This window comes from Felis catus, chromosome B2 (assembly GCF_018350175.1).
Source record: "Felis catus isolate Fca126 chromosome B2, F.catus_Fca126_mat1.0, whole genome shotgun sequence".
Taxonomy (NCBI): Eukaryota; Metazoa; Chordata; class Mammalia; order Carnivora; family Felidae; genus Felis; species Felis catus.
The window spans coordinates 114,505,595-114,524,510 of NC_058372.1; the positions used below are offsets into that span (position 1 = coordinate 114,505,595).

The 18,916-nt window shown below is 39.1% G+C and overlaps 1 protein-coding gene across 3 annotated transcripts in view; it reads right to left on the reverse strand.

Moving 5' to 3' along the window:
• Positions 1 to 18,916, reverse strand: part of SOGA3 (SOGA family member 3) — a 44,850-nt gene that overhangs the window by 5,895 nt on the left and 20,039 nt on the right. For all 3 annotated transcript variants that reach the window (XM_019831178.3, XM_023254328.2, XM_045058012.1), the window contains exon 5: positions 2,598 to 2,669. In XM_019831178.3, coding sequence (XP_019686737.2) covers positions 2,598 to 2,669 — 72 coding nt within the window. The remainder of the gene's footprint in view (positions 1 to 2,597; positions 2,670 to 18,916) is intronic.

Here is an 18,916-nt window from a genome sequence, read left to right on the forward strand (position 1 = left end):
GAGGGAGAGAGAAACCCAGAGTTTGCTCTGTCAGCATGGTGCCTGATGCAGGGCTCAATGTCACGAACCATGAGATCATGACATGAGCAGAAATCAAGAATTGGATGCTTAACCAACTGAGTCACCCCAGCACCCAAAGATTCACTCTTAAGAAAGCACAAATGACTTGTGAAGAAGGGGAGCATAAAGATGATGAAGGGCCAAAAGAAGTGAGAGGAGTCTGGCTTTGACTCAGCCACTGCCAGAAGCTACATTACACTCTAAATGAATTACGTGCATTAAAGTCATTTAATTTGTACAAGAATGCTCTATTACGATCCCATTTTATAGATGAGGAAACAAAGGCATAGAAAGAATAAGTAACTTATCTAAGGCCATACAGCTGGCATGCTACTGTTCTTAATTGTCATGCAAAACCATTTCTCAGTAAAGCCACTGTGCTGCTGAAGGAGCATGTAAACAATTCATCAGAGAAGCTGAAGCAAATAAAAATGAAGTACAAAGCTGTACAAATAATAGGAGGTTGAACCATATGAAACTGCTTGGGTCAAAATCACAGCATGTTGACAATTTCATTTGGCATAACCTAGCAAAAGGGGACACAGGAGTATCCAAAAGTGCATATTGTACATGTGGCAGTGTCAGACACTAGATACACTGACAAGTTAAAGATGAATAACATGACCCATGACTACAATCTCCCCTGGCTAAGTATGGGAGCTGAATATGTAAACAAGAATTACAATAGAATGGGATGCTTGCAGTAATCTAAGAATCAATGGTCCTCAACCCTGACTGAGCAATAGAATGATCTGTGACTACTTTATAATTGAAATCTCCCACCCGAGACAGTTCCGACCAATCTGCTGGGGTGGGTTTTTAAAAACCCTACAGGTAATAATCTCTGAAAATAAATGAACCGGAAACACTAGCAGGGACTTCAAAGGCCACAACAGCATACTTGGGAATTTCCCAGGCATTTGGGCCATGACATAACAACTGGTGGACTGCAATGTTTCTTGACTGCTGTAAGATCCCAGGTCCCACTAACAAACTGATGAATGCTGTGGATGTCTTTTACAGAAAGGTACCCAAGTGCACATGGAGTGGGAGGGTCATAGAGTTAGAAACAAACAAGTTAGAAACAAAAGAGTTAGAAACAGATAAGCATTCCTGGATAAGAGAGTATGGTTGAAAAAAATAAATAAACTTTAACACAGGAAGTATAAGAATAGGCCACATGTGGGTTTTTAAAAAAGCAAACTGCTGATTAAAGCTGACTTAGGATTTTAGAACAGGGAGAATATAGCCCCTTCTCCTTCAACGAGGTGGAGAGAATTGATGGCAACATGTGAAATGATCCTTAGCAAAACACATGGAGACAGGTGGCTAAAGTTATGGCAAAGACAGAGTGAGAAAGTTGTAGTGATAGAGCATATTTGCATTTATTAAGGAAACCATGAGAAAGATAGAAAGTGGAGTAATGATCTTAATATGAGACTGTCTGGGAGTTTTGAACTGCTGAAGTCTATCAATGTCCTTGTGCCAGAACCAGGAGAAATATTAACCAAGAACAGAGCAGGAAGAGAGAAGAAAAGGAAAGATAAACATTCATTATGCTGTGCTTTAAAAAAATGGAGGTAAACTTTTTCAAATTTTGGATATTTAAACATTGCTTCAGGTAAAATTATTATCTAATGAGAAAATGCCTTGTAAGAATTTTTTAAAAAGGTATGCTATAGTATGAGATTCCAACTTATGCAATTAAAAGTCCATGACTAGCCAAGTGTTTTTAGAGAGCCATCATGTCACTTCTGCCCCCAAATATTTCCTCTTCTGGCTTAAAATCTCCTTCATTACATCCATTAGTACCTTCTGCTGACCCTGAAAGCAGAGCTTTCAGAGTCTTTTCAGAATCTTTACTGTGGCTATATTTCTAAAGTTCTTAACAAGCCCATGTTGAATACATTTTTTAAAAGATTTTATTTTAAAGTAATCTCAGCACCCTATGTGGAGTTCAAACCCACAACCCCAAACCCCAAGATCAAGAATCTCATGCCCCACTGAGTCAGCCAGACACCCCTGAATACATCTTTTAAGTTTTATTTTTATTCCTTTGTTTCCTTTTTTTTTTTTTTTTTTTTTTTTTGCTTCTCTAATCACCGGCATAGATAATTACTTCCTTCTAGGGCTCTCATCACCAGCCTCTCTCTCCCCTCACCACCTCTTCCTACAACATTCCTTTCTTTACTCACTCCTAATGCTATAGGAACACCCATTCTATTGACTTTATTAATTATGAGTGAACAAGATTAGCCCCATGCATACATTTCTCAAACACAGCAATACATAAGGTACAAATGGCATACTGCTATGTGCTTATTGTGTAAAAGCAATAATAGGGATGTTAGTTACTGTTAACATTACAAGCAACGATACTGAATGCTTTATACTGCCTGTATGTATAGTACATAATGGATGTAAACTTTCCTTTGCATGAGTGTATCTGGCTACCATGTCCACTTACAGATGAAGATCGTTATTATGTACATTTGCATAATACTTGATGTACCAGTTGAAATTTTATCTCCACATACCTCTGTGGGAGTCTGTTGAGTCTTTTTTTCGGATTTTGGCAAATCTTTGCTTCCTCTTCTTTTTAAGGATAACTGAAACAAAGCAGGGATGTATTTAGTTTGGTGAACTATCATTTTAACTCCATTTTATGTTTTTAAGTGTCTAATGTCATGTGACCAAGCCAAGCCAAATAAAAAGTGTTAGTTCAATAATCATAAAGGAGGAAAAAACACCAAACCAGGTAGATTTTTTCTTTGGACTGGGAAATACTTCACAGTAGAAGAGTAAGTGGCAATCATCTAAATAATCTGAGGAAGGGCAGGAAATCTACCGTGGAACTGCAGAGAACAACCTGGATAAAATTCAGACTGATGACCCAATATGCGATATATTCCAAATGAAAGCAAATCCTTGTTAGCATTCTACATCACCAAAGGTGGGGGGGGGGGGGAAGAGGAATAGGGTATTTCCAGTCAAAGGCAGGTTTCTATAAGCTTGTAAAGACAAACTTTTACTGGGTTTGTGTAGAATTGGAGCAATTTTACTCTTTCCTCACCACACATCTACACAAACAAATACAACACACAGATACCCATACAAATGTGTAGTATGTAGGGGATGGTTACAGTGAAATGGAGAGGACATGTTCTTTCTAAAGGAGCAGGCTGACTGGGTGACTCACTCGGTTAGGTGTCTCACTTTGATTTCGGCTCAGGTCAGGATCTCGCGGTTTGTGGGATCAAGCCCTGCATCAGGCTCCACGTTGATGGCACGGAGCCTGCTTGGGATTCTCTGTCCCTCGCTCTCTGCCCCTTGCTCTCATGCCCCACTTGCATGCTCTCTCCCTTCTCTCTCTCAAAATAAATACATAAAGTTAAAAAAATAAATAAAGGAGTAGGCTGAGTGGGAATTAGCTCCAGCTGATTGGTACAATACAGGAATGTGGGCTTTTCCTAGAGTAGCTAGGAATCTGGATTTTGTATTGGTTGGCCCTAACTGAAACTCAGACAAACAACACTTTGTAGGTCAAAAAATACATATCTAGTGCCAAATCCTTTCATGGAACAGCAATATACGATCTCTGGTACTCTGTTCCATTTCTCAGCACCAATGTAATAAGAAGGGTCCTTCTGTATAAATAATAATCCATATGTATGAATACCTACCATATACCTAATATTGTACTGGATATCCAAATATCAATTAAATAGTACACTTATCAGGAAGCTCAGAATACACCATGGGAGACAGAGAAGCAAACAATTATACTGATTGGTAAATGCCATGCTTTAGGTTCTGTGAAGCAGGGGCTTTGTCTTAGCGTGGCATCACCACTATTAGGATGGTACTTCATCACATGACAGATATTGGGAAAAATATTTGCTGAACTAATGAACAAATATAAAATAGGAGGTTGTGAGGTCAAAGAGGAAGATGGGGATATAGAGCGAATATAAAGGCAGGAAAGGCTTCTCAAAAGAGGAGGCTTCATGAAATTTGCAAAGAACTTCAAATTACATTTTTCCCATGTTCCTTTCTAGCCCATATCCAGTGTTCAATGTAGGCATATGTTCAGGCCCAGAAGGCAGAGGCTGCATTGCTGCAACTGTTTTCATTCAGTATGAAATTTAAACTACAGAGCCAAATGAATGGCCTGTGTGCTTATTTCCACTTCTTTACAGAAAGATGCTATGTTGCTTGTATAATCTTAGAAACAAAAGCTGTGGGGACTAATTCGCCATAACCAAAAGTGGTTTACAAACCAATCAGCAAAAACAGTCCCAAGAAAACCCAAGAATATAGCAAGCTGAACTAGGGAATCCTGGAACAGTCTGCGTAGGGGCTACCTACAAAGAAGCACTCAAATTCACTTTATTAAATATTGACTGAATACTTTTATTTTGAATATATTTTTATACATTTATTAGTGCTTACTAATGCACTTCATAAAGTACCTGTGATACAATAATAATAAAACCAGCATGATCACTGCTTATTATGAGGTTCCTAATTTACCTGGTAAATGGTCTTTTCGGTCTGCAATTTACTACAGTGTGATGAAAGCAATGATAATGTAAAGATAATATTAACTGGCATCGACTGAGCACGAATTCATGCCAAACACTTTACATACATTATCTCAATTAATTCTTAAAACATCCCTTCAATTTAACAAGCTCTCCAGGTGATCCTGAGGCATGATAAAGTTTTTTTTTTTAATTTTTTTAATGTTTATTTATTTTTGAGAGAGACAGAGACAGAGATAGAGCTCCAGAGGCAGAGGGGCAGAGAGAGAAGGAGACACAGAATCAAAGCAGCTCCAGGTTCTGAGCTGTCAGCAAAGAGCCCGACGTGGGGCTCGAACCCACAAACCGTGAGATCATGACCTGAGCCGAAGTCAGCCACATAACCGACTGAGCCACCCAGGCGCCCCGAGGCATGATAAAGTTTGAGAAGCACTGGTCTGAAATCATTGCTTGATAAGTAGCAGAATCAGGTTTTGACCCAAGTCATTTTGATCTTTATTATACTAGATCATAAGGAGAAAGGCTTAAGTCATTCTGGGGAGGAGATGGTGTGGGGAGCTAAGGATAATTTCCAGAAAGAAGTAATATCTTATCTTGAATCTGGAAGAAGAGGAGTAAGCCAGTCAAAGAGAAGAGTGGAAAGGGTAGAGCAAAGCCTTCCATGTGGAAAAACCATTTCTGGGAAACAATTCAGTATGTCTGTAACAAAATGTAAGGAGAATAAATGATGGTGATGGCATGAGTCAGATCTTGAAAGATACTGAATAGGGTTGTTTCAAGAAAAAAGCGTCCATAATCAGACTGTCACAGAAGAAACATACACACAAAAGTAGAAGTTCCAATGGCCATGAGGTAAAGGGCCATCATACAAGGGAAATGAGGGGAGGTATGTTCTAATTCTGAGAGCTTTTTGGAGGGGGTCTTTATTTTTCATTCATTCCATTGATATTTGTTGGGTTCTGGCATATAAATGATACTACATAGTTATACAAATATGACTGAGCAATATTTTATTCTCCTCCCCACCAAAGAGCTAACTTTACGATGGCTAAAAGCATGCAGATAATTAACTAAAACAGTAGACAGAATTAACTAAGGGCAATAAATGAAGAACAGAAGATCGAGAGGACAAAGAAGCAGATATGATCCCAGATCTGGAGAAACCAGAGGAAATCATCTAAGATGGCTGATCTTTGAAGGATGTACAAAGTGTCAACAAACATAAAACCAAATAAAAGAAGAAGCGAAGAGTCAGGAGAATAGGTGTGTCTTTATACATTCACTGCCTTTCTGACAAAAAGTAATGGAGGCTGAGGCACTACAGAGGTGAGGCAGAAGAAGGCACTTACAGGGCTGAGGTCAGCTGGTGGAGCTGAGAAATTTAGACTTTATCCTGTGGGCAATGTTAAAATGAGCCCTCTAAATTAATATAGGAGAAATGCTGAAACCAGGCCATCGTTTCCTAAGAGGCATTTTCTATTTTACTTTTATTTGAATAGCAATCAAGCAAGGTGTCAAACCCACAGCCCTGAAAAAAGATTTCTTCCTGAATAAAGGTACACAGCCTTTAAGGCGCCTCTAGTCCAAGTACCCTTAATAATCACATTTAAATGTTCAATAAATATTTCATCATCTTTTCATATTCCAGCAAGTTTGTATTAACTTTCTGACTCCAATAAAACAAAGATGAGGCTCATCTGGATAGGGAAAGTTGGAGAAATAATGTAAATCCCGTCTCTTTCTTGTGAGTATAAATTTTCATCATCTCCCCCTCATCATCTGGGCACCTCCTCAGGGAAGCAGTTTGGGATGCTAGAACGAAATCTCACATTTCATCTTTGCTCTCGAAGTAGGCGCTTCCTACTAGAGAAATATGTTGAAAGCATGTCTTGCCCATGTCTTAATTCTTTGCATTCCCTGCCCCAACTAGCCCAAAAGAGACTGCTGTTCTTTTTATCCATGTGAAGGCCAGGAATTCAAGACTTTTTCCCAAAAAGCATGTTTGCACAGCAATTATATAAAATGGGTTGTTTGTGTTCTAAACAAACAATTGTTTGTTTTGAGACTGCCCTTTTTCCTCGGTTGAAATTCGGTCCGCTTCTTAGTAGGTAGCATCTTGATGTTCTCAGCGATTAAACAACCTGTCTGAAATGGCACCGAAAGACAGAGTATATATAAAAGTCTCCTATGTATTTGATAAAATTAAAGAGATCCATTTGTACAGTGATGAAATCAAGAAGGAAACCATAACTGTATTAATATCTAGGATTTATGAGCACTAAATGTCTGCTGTGCACATTTCTAATTGCTTAGTATGTAAGTACTCATTTGATCTTGCAACCGTTTAGGAGTTTGGCACCATTATCTGAAGCACACCAAGGAAAAATCATCAGCTAGTAAGTGGCTGAATCCCGAGGTAAGTTACCAGCTTCAGAGCTCTTGTTCTGAACAATGACGTTACAATGTTCCTCCAAAGGAAGAAAAGTACAGGGTTATATTATTTCTGAGCATATTCTTCTCTATGCTATTCCACTACTGCTGCATGGGCTTGGGGCACTAGTTTACATACATTACACACAATCAATGTATTTTTCTATTTTTAACATAGGAGTCACCAGAAGTGACATACACACTCATTGATTCTCACAGTTGTCCTATAAATATTGCGACTTAGGGCAACATTGGGAAGGAGAAATGGGGATTACCAATTTAAGACTGAGGGAAAACTGAAAGAAGCAGGAACTTGGCTTTGCTATTGTCTGAATGTTTACGTCCCACCCACCCCCCCTCGCCCCCATCCAAATTCCTATCTTGAAATCCTCATGTCCAATGTGATGGCATTTGGAGATGGGCCTTTGGGAGGTGCTTAGGTCATAAGGGGATGGATGGGTCATGGATGGGATTAGTGCCCTTACCAAAAGAGACTCAGAGAGCACCCCAGTCCTTTCTGTCCAGTGAGCATACAAGTCTGCAACCTAGAAGAGGGCCCTCACCTGGCCATGCAGGCATCCTGATATCAGACTTCCAGGATCCAGAACTGTGAGAAATGAATTTCTGTCATTTATAAGCCACCCAGTATGTGGTGCTTTGTTATAGCAGCTGAAATGGACTAAAACAGGCTTCATCCCATTTTGAAGGGGAACAGGAGAGGCTCTAGGAGTCCTCCTCCTTCCATCCTATTATATCCTGGATGCCTACCAGAGAGTCTGGCAGATGAAAGACTGGCAAGAGTGCCCAGAGATCTTGCTCACAAACATTCTCCACCATCTCCCTTAAAAGGGTGAAGCAGGATCCCAAGCTCTATACGAAGACAGGATCTTGGGGCCCAAAAGGAATGTGAGTGAAAGAAGTGAACTAGGATTATCCGGTCATGCCATTCTGTGCAAAATCTCCCAGCAGTTTTCTATCTCACTCAGTATCAGAGCCATGCTTTACTAAGGCACAGGAGACCTCAATTACACACTGGATTTATCCCGGTAATGTTTTAAAAAGACTTCACCAGACTTCAACCAAGACCAATTAAAATATTTCACTGTTAGGCCCAGGCATTTTTTTTTTTCCCCAAAGTTCCCACGGTGAGTACAGTGTGCTCTGAGAATCACTGTTCTGCTCCACGCAGACCCTCCGTCACCTCCTCCAAACAAGCTCTTCGGCCTCATCTGCCACCACTCTCCTCCCCTGCTTTCCTTGCTCTAGTGTCACCAACATCCTTGCGGTTCCTCAGACATGCCAAGCATGCTCCAAAGAGGGGCCTTTCCTCTGCCTACAAGCACTCTTCCTTCCTACACTCCCATATCCACCCCAGCAACTCCTTCGGGGTCCCTAATCAGAGTCCTTCCCCAACCATTTCATACAAAACAACAAATAACTCCATACAAAATACCTCCTCTAGTCTCTTGCTCCATGCACTGCTTGTCGGCCTAACCTCGCTTTATTTTTCTCCATAGCTCCTTTCACCATCTGACTTGTGTATTTGACTCATGCCTATCTCCTCATTCTGCAACATGAGCTCCACCCACGCAGGAACTGTGTGTTGTTCCTTACAGCTCCGGCTCTAAGAAATATACCTGGTATGAAGTAGTTGCTCAGACAGCATCAACTGAATGCAGAGATGACCACTTAGACCTGGTTTCTTACACACTTGTTTTCGAAGCATTCGAATCCAAGAAGTTGGTGGAAGGTTAAAACAAAGAAATAAAAGTCCAAAGTTCCATTTAAAGCTTATAAAAATAAAACTTTTCAATAGAAAAAACCTAAAGAGCAAAAATGTATGAGCTGAAAAGTATTTAAAATGGGACATACGATATACCTTCACGGCGCTCTAATATTTTTCTTGATTTTTACCAATCCCACTTTCCCCAGTGTCAAAAATTAAGATTTTGGCTCTGAAATTCATTTTGTAAAGGATACCTGATACCAACATTCTTTGGTTTTGTGGCCGATTTTGTGGTTTCTACTCAGCAGCTCCTCTCACACAGTTTGTCTTCTGGTGCTGACCTTCAAAGTCTCCAGAGCCTTGGCTTCAAGCCCAGGTCTCCAAGTTGCTTTCTAAAGTGCCTTCTCTGCTCTCACTCATGGAAGGACCAAGTCAATGACTCTCCCACTCTTTCCCTTTTCCTCACCTTGGAGAAACACCAAGGTGAATATTACCAATATTCACCAATATTCACCAATGTGAATATTCTGATGTGAACTAAGTTATTTTCCGTGTTATCTAACTCACCAAGGGTTTACAAAAAATAGTCTGGAAATTACCGGCATAAAGGCACCTAACCTTTGGGTTGCAACCACTGTCTATTATACGTTAGACTTAAGACTTACATTAGTGATTAAGGTTTTCCACGTAAGACTGTTCACAAAACTAGTTGTATTTCTCCCTTTCCAGTAGGCAGTCCATTTGCAATGTGCCCCATTAAGAGGCAGAGTCTCTTTCCGTGGCTCTTCAAACAGGGCTGGACTTGGGACTTGTTTGGAGTAATAAAATACGGCGGGAGTAAAATGTGGTAGGAGAGGTGACGCTGACGCTACCCTCAAGAGACGCTTGCACACTCTGCTCACTGTATCTTGGACACACGCTGCCCCATGTGATAGGCCTGGGTGGAACAGTTTGCTGGACGGAAAGAGAGTCACATGGCCTAGTTATTCCCACTGACCTGGACGATAGTCAGCAAACTTCCAGAGGCAGAGCCTCTGAGCTGACAGTCAGCTGGCCAAAAGTCAATGCCAGGACCCAACTGAGACCACAATAATCCATACAGAGGACCATAGACTTATGGAAATAAATGACTGTTGTTGTAAGCCACTAAATTTTGGGATGGTTTGTTACAAAGCAAAAGTGGATACGTTTATCAACTATGTTTCACCATTGGAATTGAAAAAGCCCCAGGTGATATTTATGAAAGAAAAAAAAATCCCTTATTCAAATTCCAGAAAAGCAAATGGCCCATGTAAAAGGTCAAGAAAAAGAGTAGAAGTGGATTATCAAACACAGGAACTAATAAAGCTCAATGTACTTTCCTTGTTTTTATTTTTCCCCTGCCTTTGACAATATTTTGATTCCATAAAGTATTTTTTAATAAAACTGAGCTTTAAATAAATTGTTATAAAAGGTCATCTTTCAGTTCTATACTGCAGATGCTTCTTTTAATAAAAGTAGGTGTTCAATTAGCACCAAAGGTGTGACAGGAGTTAAAAGCTAATAAAGTTCATCCTAACAGTCAAGTTTATTACACAGTCTGTCTCGGCACATTTCTGAAGTATTTTTTCCATTTGAACTTAGCTTTCATTCTTCCTTTTAAGGGAGAAGTGATGTATAGCATTACAGTGCTTCCCTAGATCTAGGTTTCTTAAATATGTCTGTCAATTCCACTAAAACTAAAGTTTTATCAAATTGTTTGTTCTTTTGTTTGTATAGCTTTCCCAGGCATGGGAAGAAAAATAACTTTAATTTTAAAAGACTTTCTACTTAAGCCAATTTACAGAATAGAAACATAAAGCATTTAAAGGAAGCTGTACCCCGACAATCCTTAATTGTAACGTAAGGATTAGATTTTGCAAATTTCTAATGATTGTTAGTTAAGAAGACCAGAATTCAGAAAAGAACAGAGTGGAGAAGAGAGTAAAAGAAAGAAACCATTAATTCATTTATTCCAAGAAACAACGTTGAAAGATTCAGAAAAGGAAACTGATCAACAGTTTAAATCCGGAATTTGTTCCTATAAGATACTAATAAATTTAAAAAGCTGTGCACTTTTCATTCTTAGGAAAGATAGTGATCCCCTTCTGCATGTTGACACAGAGGTACGTGTCACAGAGGTGGAGAGATAGATCTGGCATACAGAAGTGTATATCATGGAGGCGGAGCCCCAGTTCTGCAGGAATAAATCAACCTTCTTCTGCCAGGAGGTTATCTCCTTTTCTATCCTACAAGCCCATTCCTATCTTCCGAGTTATGAAGCTTCCAAACCTTGTGTTTTTCTTGTTGTTGTTGTTCATGTTTTTACCTCCAGTGAATGCCTAAATGAACACTTTTAAAAGCTGGAAAAGCTCCTTTTCTTGCTGTAAAACTTTAAACCAGTGCCAGATTTGTCTTTATTTTATTTTTAAGTAAAAGAATCCACTAAGTTTTCCTTTCCTTGACTCCTTCACCTTTCTCCCTTTGTGCTAAGGTAGATATCTACAGCAGAGGTCAGGTTGACTAGAGAGTTGTATAAATTTTTTATTGCTAGGGAATACTAATGAGTGAACTTTGTAGAGCATGCTAGGAAGCCAGGCTACCAATGAAAGAGAAACATTTGAATCTTTTTGTCTTTTTAAGAATCAGGATTATCTCAGGGCCACATGGCTTTGAATGGCTCTAGAGCTGCACAGTATCTTTCTTTCATGAAAGTCATTGTTTGGTACGAATAATTACTTTGGAACTCTTCTGCTTTTTTCCTAGCATATTGCTTGCTAATAGCGCTTCAATGTTTTTACATTGGAACTCACTTTCCATGATTAGTAAGTACAGTGAAATTCAGGTAAGCCAGTAACTTGAAGAGCAAAATATTGAATTTAATCCCAGAAAATTAATTTTGAATTTAATCCCAGAAATATTAGAGAGAGAGAGAGAGAGAGAGAGAGAGATGGAGGTTCATTATTTAATGGGATGTGGTTACTATAGAACCAGAGGAAGTGAACTTGGAAGGAAGCTGGAGTTCATATTGTAATAGTTGGGTCTTATAAAAAACTTTTTTTTGAAAAATATCCCTTTTAAAAGTTAGGTTTGGACCCAATAAGGGCACCTAGCTGGCTCAGTCGGTAGAGCACGCAACCCTTAATCTCAGGGTCGTGAGTTCAAGCCCACGCTGGGCATAGAACCAATAACTGCTTGTTATCCATTGTGTGCTTCATACCATATGATCAAAACAACTCCTGGATCCTTAGGAAGACTTAGTCTTTGTATTCTCCGAGCTACTGTAAGACCCCCAAGGGGCTCAAGGCTACTGTTGAGAGAGTTTCTTTTTTTTTTTTTTTAACGTTTATTTATTTTTGAGACAGAGAGAGACAGAGCATGAACGGGGGAGGGTCAGAGAGAGAGGGAGACACAGAATCTGAAACAGGCTCCAGGCTCTGAGCAGTCAGCACAGAGCCCCGACGCGGGTCTCGAACTCATGGGCCACGAGATCGTGACCTGAGCCGAAGTCAGACGCTCAACCGACTGAGCCACCCAGGCGCCCCAAGAGAGTTTCTAATATAAGAAACTCTCACATCATTGTAGAAACCCTATTTTGGAGCAGGGTATAGGTTGTTAGTGGGTCTTCCAAATTATGATAGTAAACTGATCCCAAAGTGAGACCAGCTTGCTTTTAAAAAGCAGACAACATAATAATAAATGCTTCTCTGCTATTCGTATCATATATTACACTTGGATAGGAGCCATGCAAATGCCTCAGAAAGTCTCACACAAGCAATAGATTTAGGACACAAAGCTTTCCGAGTTGAGTTTATTTTTTTAAATCTGAAAGCCTGGTTAATCACTTTTGAAATAATATTTGTTAAAAAATTATTTTATGCCTTAAACCCTTAATCCACAATATAGTATACTTACTTAGTATACTTACTAAGCTATGAATATCTTCAGCAAATACAAAGCTTTATATTCACTTCTAATTTGCTATAGCTCATGAATTGATTTCTAAGCACCATTGCATTTGGCAGCTAAAATGCATTTAGAAAATTATGGCTCTGTAGTGGTAGCAGGTCTTTATGGCCTTTTTCTATAATGGCCCGAAGGGGGGAAACCTGCAGCCAGCATTTATAAGTTGAAATGATGATTTGTCCTCTCTTTTTTTTTTTTTTTAACGTTTTATTTATTTTTGAGACAGAGAGAGACAGAGCATGAATGGGGGAGGGGCAGAGAGAGAGGGAGACACAGAATCAGAAGCAGGCTCCAGGCTCTGAGCCATCAGCCCAGAGCCCGACGCGGGGCTTGAACTCACGGACCGCGAGATCGTGACCTGAGCTGAAGTCGGACGCTTAACCGACTGAGCCACCCAGGCGCCCCTGTCCTCTCTTTTTTATATGGCATCTCAATAGCTTCTACCTTATTAATACAGAAGATTTTGTTCAGAATCTTGTGAGAAATATGCAGAAAGTGCATTACAATTGCCACTGAAGTGGCAGGATGCTAAGGGGTGAGTACTTAGGTACTTTAAAATGATTCTTTCTACACATTTAAGATATTTTATGATGAAATTTTAAAGGTCAGAATTCTCCATCATTCCTGAAATGTACTGAAAAGGAGCAGATGTAAATTTATGGAATAATTCCTACACTAGGTTAAAAGGTGACAGCCCATAGTTGTGCCTTAAAAATTTTGGAATTAGTTGCCAATTTTTAAAATGTGGACAATTTACATTTTAAAAATCAAGATCTCCAGTTGTGCTTGAAAAATCTGAAGGTCTGGTAAAGTTAGGTCTGATTATGGCATGACATCCTCGGGTTGGAACTAAATACTAAGACATACAATATCCAGTTTGCTCCATCACTCTTAACAAAGCAGCTTCCCTCATTTATATAACCTGCTTGGCCCTCCAGTGGCAGTGGACCTGGACCACTAACGTCACATATGTGAAAGGTGACTAAGAAAAGCTATCTTCCATTCAGCATCCTACAGGAATCCTTTATATACCACCTAGTCTTTTCTTGTGCTTTTCCAGGAGCTGGGCTTCTACATGTGGCAAGTCACCCAATCCCTTTACAAATGGCTCTGATGGATAAAATGTCTGTATTTTGATCCCAAATCTACTTAAAAATCACTTAAAGTGATTCAAAGAATAAATCTACCTTTCCTTCTATATTAAATCCCCTCAAACATTAGAAGAGAGTGATCACATGTCAAGTATTTTCTTCTTCAGGTTATACATATTCAGTAAAACCTTGGTGTGCGAGCATAATTCATTCCAGAAACATGCTTGTAATCCAAAGCACTTGTATATCAAAGTGAATTTCAAGAACCATTGGTTCAGTTGTGATCATGTGATGTTTGGCCTCATGTACTACTCATATTGAAAGACATGGCTCGTTTATCAAGTTAAAATTTATTAGAAATGTTTGCTAGTTGCAGAACACTCGCAGAACAAGTTACTTGCAATCCAAGATTTTACTCTGTGTGTGTCTGTGTGTGTGTATGTATCTATGTATGTGTATATATATATACATACATAAATACTGCATGTATATACATACATATACACACACATATATACATGTATATATATATATATACATATACATATATAAACACACTCTCCAGTTCTTCTTTCTTCATGTTTTTTTTTTTTTTTTTTGAGAGACAGAGTGCGAGCGGGGGAGGGGCAGAGAGACAGGGAGTCACAGAATCTAAAGTAGGCTCCTGACTCTGAGCTGTCAGCACAGAGTCCCATGTGGGGCTCGAACCCACAAACCACGAGATCATGACCTGAGCCAAAGTTGGACGCTTAACCCTGAACCACCCAGGCTCCCCACTCCCCAGTTCTTTTAAGCATTCATCATATGACATGGTCTCACATATAGCTTTTGGTCAATGAAACTCCCTTCGCCTCTTTTTGTGTAAATAGCTATATTTCTATCCTTTTGTATTTGTGTAAATTAAAAAAAAAAATCACATTATAGGACCTCCACATTTATTCATATAAATTTCATCTTATTAATATGCACTCTCTTATGTCGACATCATTCTGATTGTCTTTGCCTGTATCTTTTTTTTTAATTTTGTTTAACGTTTATTTATTTTTGAGACAGAGAGAGACAGAGCATGAACGGGGGAGGGTCAGAGAGAGGGAGAATCTGAATCTGAAACAGGCTCCAGGCTCTGAGGTGTCAGCACAGAGCCCGACGCAGGGCTCGAACTCACGGACCGCGAGATCATGACCTGAGCCGAAGTGGGCCGCTTAACTCGACTGAACCACCCAGGCGCCCCTGCCTGTATCTTTCTTGATTGCTACTAAGGAGGATTCCACTTAGATATGCTTTAGAGTATAATAGGTATTTATGACATAGTTGAAATAATGTGAAAACAAATGGCATAAGAAGAAAGACTAAGTTTAAAAAAAAGACTGAGTTAATTTCTTTTAACGAATTTATGAAAACATGAAAATATTTATGACTAAAGCATGACAATCACAGTCTTTATAGTCTCTCTGATGTGCCAAGAAAATAAAAATCATGAATAAAGTATGATTACAAGAGTTTTCTCTGCAACTCTTAAATTGATTAAAAGAAAAGTCTTGTTTCCATGGTTTAATTCAGTGACAATGAACTATTTCTGGGACTGGACCTTTTCCATTTTTAAGGACAGAGAAAGTAAGGGCAGAAGTAATTGGTTTAATAAAAAAAACCACAGAGTATGTTTTAAAAAGCTTCATCCGAAGCCAGACATAATAGACATATATTGTAAGATTCCATTTATATGAAATGCCTAGGAAAGGCAAATCAATAGATATAGGAAAAAACTGAACCCAAGCTCTTAAAATCAAATAATACATCCATGGAGTGTGTTTTGTGTTTATGTGTATGTTCACATTCATAGAGCAAACGAGTATGAGTATGTGTGCATGTCTATGTGCATATGTGAATATATGTATATATGTGTTGGAACATACATGTGTATATACGTATGTGTTTTAGGTCCTGGAAGGAATTTCAGCATATCTTAAACACTGCTCAGTGGATTATAAAACACAGGGACAAACAGAATCTCTGCAACTTCTATCTATATACCATACAATTTGAAACCTGTTATAGACATCACTAGAGAACACATACTCATTGAAATGTTACAATCTGCTTTTACTTCATATTAAGAGGTACTGTAATATCCTTTGGAACTGTATTGTATTTGACCAAATTAGTTCATTTTAAAGTAATTTTGAAATAAATGGACAATCACTAGATTTCTGAAATTTGAATTTGAACAAAAACAAGGATCATACTCTAGGCTAAGTAAATCTACTTAGTCCCTTGATACAATCCTAAAGGATATACAACATGTGGACATGCATCTTTTTTAGACATGAGAACAACTTAACAGCTACACACACAGTAGTGCCTTTATAAATAATAAATAAGTACCTACCTAGGGGGAATACACGCATGAACAGAAGAGCATGAGATATAAATGGAATAAAAATAAAATATTCCATATATTAAGGAAGTTATGGATAAGAATCACAGATGAACCAGATTCATTTCTTAAGGTATTATTATTTTTTAACTTTCTTTTTTCTCATGTTTATTTCTTTAGTTTTGACAGAGAGAGACAGCACAAGTTGGGGAGGGGCAGAGAGAGAGAGGGAGACACAGAATCCAAAGCAGGCTCCAGGCTCCGAGCTGTCAGCACAGAGCCCAATGCGGGGCTTGAACCCACGAACTGTGAGATCATGACCTGAGCCACAGGCGGATGCTTAACAGACTAAGTGCTCCCCCAGGTATTATTTTTTAAAGAAAACTTACCATTTACATTGCTGGTCAATTAGAAAGAATTTAGGGTGAATATAAGGGTGCCTGGGTGGCTCAGTTGGTTAAGTGGCTGACTTTGGCTCAGTTCACGATCTTGGGGTTCATGGGTTCAAGCCCATGGGTTTGAGCCCCACATCGTGCTATCTGCTGTCAGCATGGGGTCTACTTCAGACCCTCCTCTTCCCTCTCTATCTCTCTCTCTCTCTCTCTCTCTCAAAAATAAATACAACAATAAAAAAAAGAATTTTGGCCAAATATAACACACATTTATCACTTTCTCTCTACTAAGATACACTTGAACACAAAGATAAAAATATAGATGCAGTAACACTGGTAACTGAGGTTAACAGTCAAGCATTTTCCAGAATCTGAGAAAAATTTCCTTCAACAGTAGCATCAGTGGAATTCAACAAAGAAACATAATGTATCTATGTGTAATCTTTACTGTCTGAAACAGAACTGGAAATGCAGACCAATCAAAACCAAACATCCCTGTTTCTTAAAAGGTTAAACACAAGTTTGCCATATGACTCAGCAATTCCACTTTCAGGTATATACCCAAGAGGAATGAAAACTTGTATTCACATAAGGATTTACACAAGAATATTCTAGAAGCATTATTCATAATAGCTCAACCCAAATGTGCACCTACTGGTGAATGGATAAATAAAATATGGTGTCCATACAATACAATACTATTCAGCCAATTTTTTTAAAAAGGAATGGTACATCTGGGTGGCTCAGTCAGTTAAGCGTCGGACTCTTGGTTTCTGCTCAGGTCATGATCTCACAGTTTTGAGTTCGAGCCCCACATCAGGCTCTGTGCTGATAGTGCGGAGGCTGCTTGTGATTCTCTGTCTCCCTCTCTCTCTGCCCTTACCTTTCTCTCTGTCTCACACCCTCTGTCTCTCCCTCAAAGTAAGTAAATAAACTTTAAAAAGTAAAGAGGAATGAACTACTGATACATGATATGACATGGATGAATCTCAAAAACATTACATGAAGTGAAAGCCAGATGTAATAGGCATATATTGTATGATTCCATTTATATGAAATGTCTAGAAAGGGCAAATCAATAGATACAGGAAGCAGATTCACGGTTGTCTGGAGTCGCAAGAGGGAGGGAAGGATGGGGTTTAACAGTAAGTGGGTATGAGAGATATTATGAGGTAATGAAAATGTTCTAAAACTAATTTATTGTAGTAATTGCATGCCTTGGAAAATTTACTTAAAGATCACTGAATTGCATAGTTGGAATGGTTTGATTATATGACATGTAAAAACCATGATTATATGACATGTAACAAACATGCCTCAAAAAAGTTATTAAAAAACAGACAACTAGCCAGCCAGCACTTCTATATCCCAACCCTACTTGCCCCAGCACATGCATAGATATTGCATAGGTACTGCTTTATCATGTATCTGGAGAAAGAGCTCGGCTCATTTGCAATCAGCAGCTCTCAGGCTGTTAAAACTGCAATATTCCAATACTCTAGCAGGGAAAGAGCTAGATGATTAATTGGGCAATGAATCATTAGATATATTTTTTCTTTTTTTTTTTTTTTTAAATAATGTTTATTTATTTTTTTTTTTTTTTTGAGAGAGAGACAGAGTGCGAGTGGGGGAGATGCAGAGAGACAGGGAGACACAGAACCTGAAGCAGGCTCCAGGCTCCAAGCTGTCAGCACAGAGCCCAACTCGGGGCTCGAACTCATGGACCAAGAGGTCATGACCTGAGCTGAGGTCAGCCGCCCAACCAACTGAGCCACCCAGGCGCCCCAGATACATTCTTTTCCTACTCAGGGCTTCACGGGTAGAAACACAGGCAGAAAAGCCTTGGGAACACCCAAATTGGGGTTTGTTATTTTTCACATACTAAAGGTAAGAAAAGAACAACTACAAGATGCTTCAAATTTTTCTAAGATTCAAATTTTCCTCATAACATGCCTGAGCGCTACAGTAGTAGAATTTCTCATATTCCTTCAGAAAAGGCCAGAACTAGATAGATGTCTACCAGCCATCGGACGTTGGGTTTAGGGCTGTGCATATCAAGTTGTGCTATAGCTCTGGGTCTGAAAGCGAGCAGTGAGAGGAACGAAGCAAAAATTGCACAGTGAGTATCTGGAGCCAACACTGAATTTACAAAGAAAGTTTGACATTCAACGATATTTTCTAAAAGGAAAAAGAAGTGGACAAAGAGATAAAAGTGCATTGGACAAAGGCATTTCAGTGGAGAAAGGATCTTTCAACAAACGGTGCTGGGGCGATTGGAGATCCGCATGCAAAAAGATGAATTCAGATGCCTAACT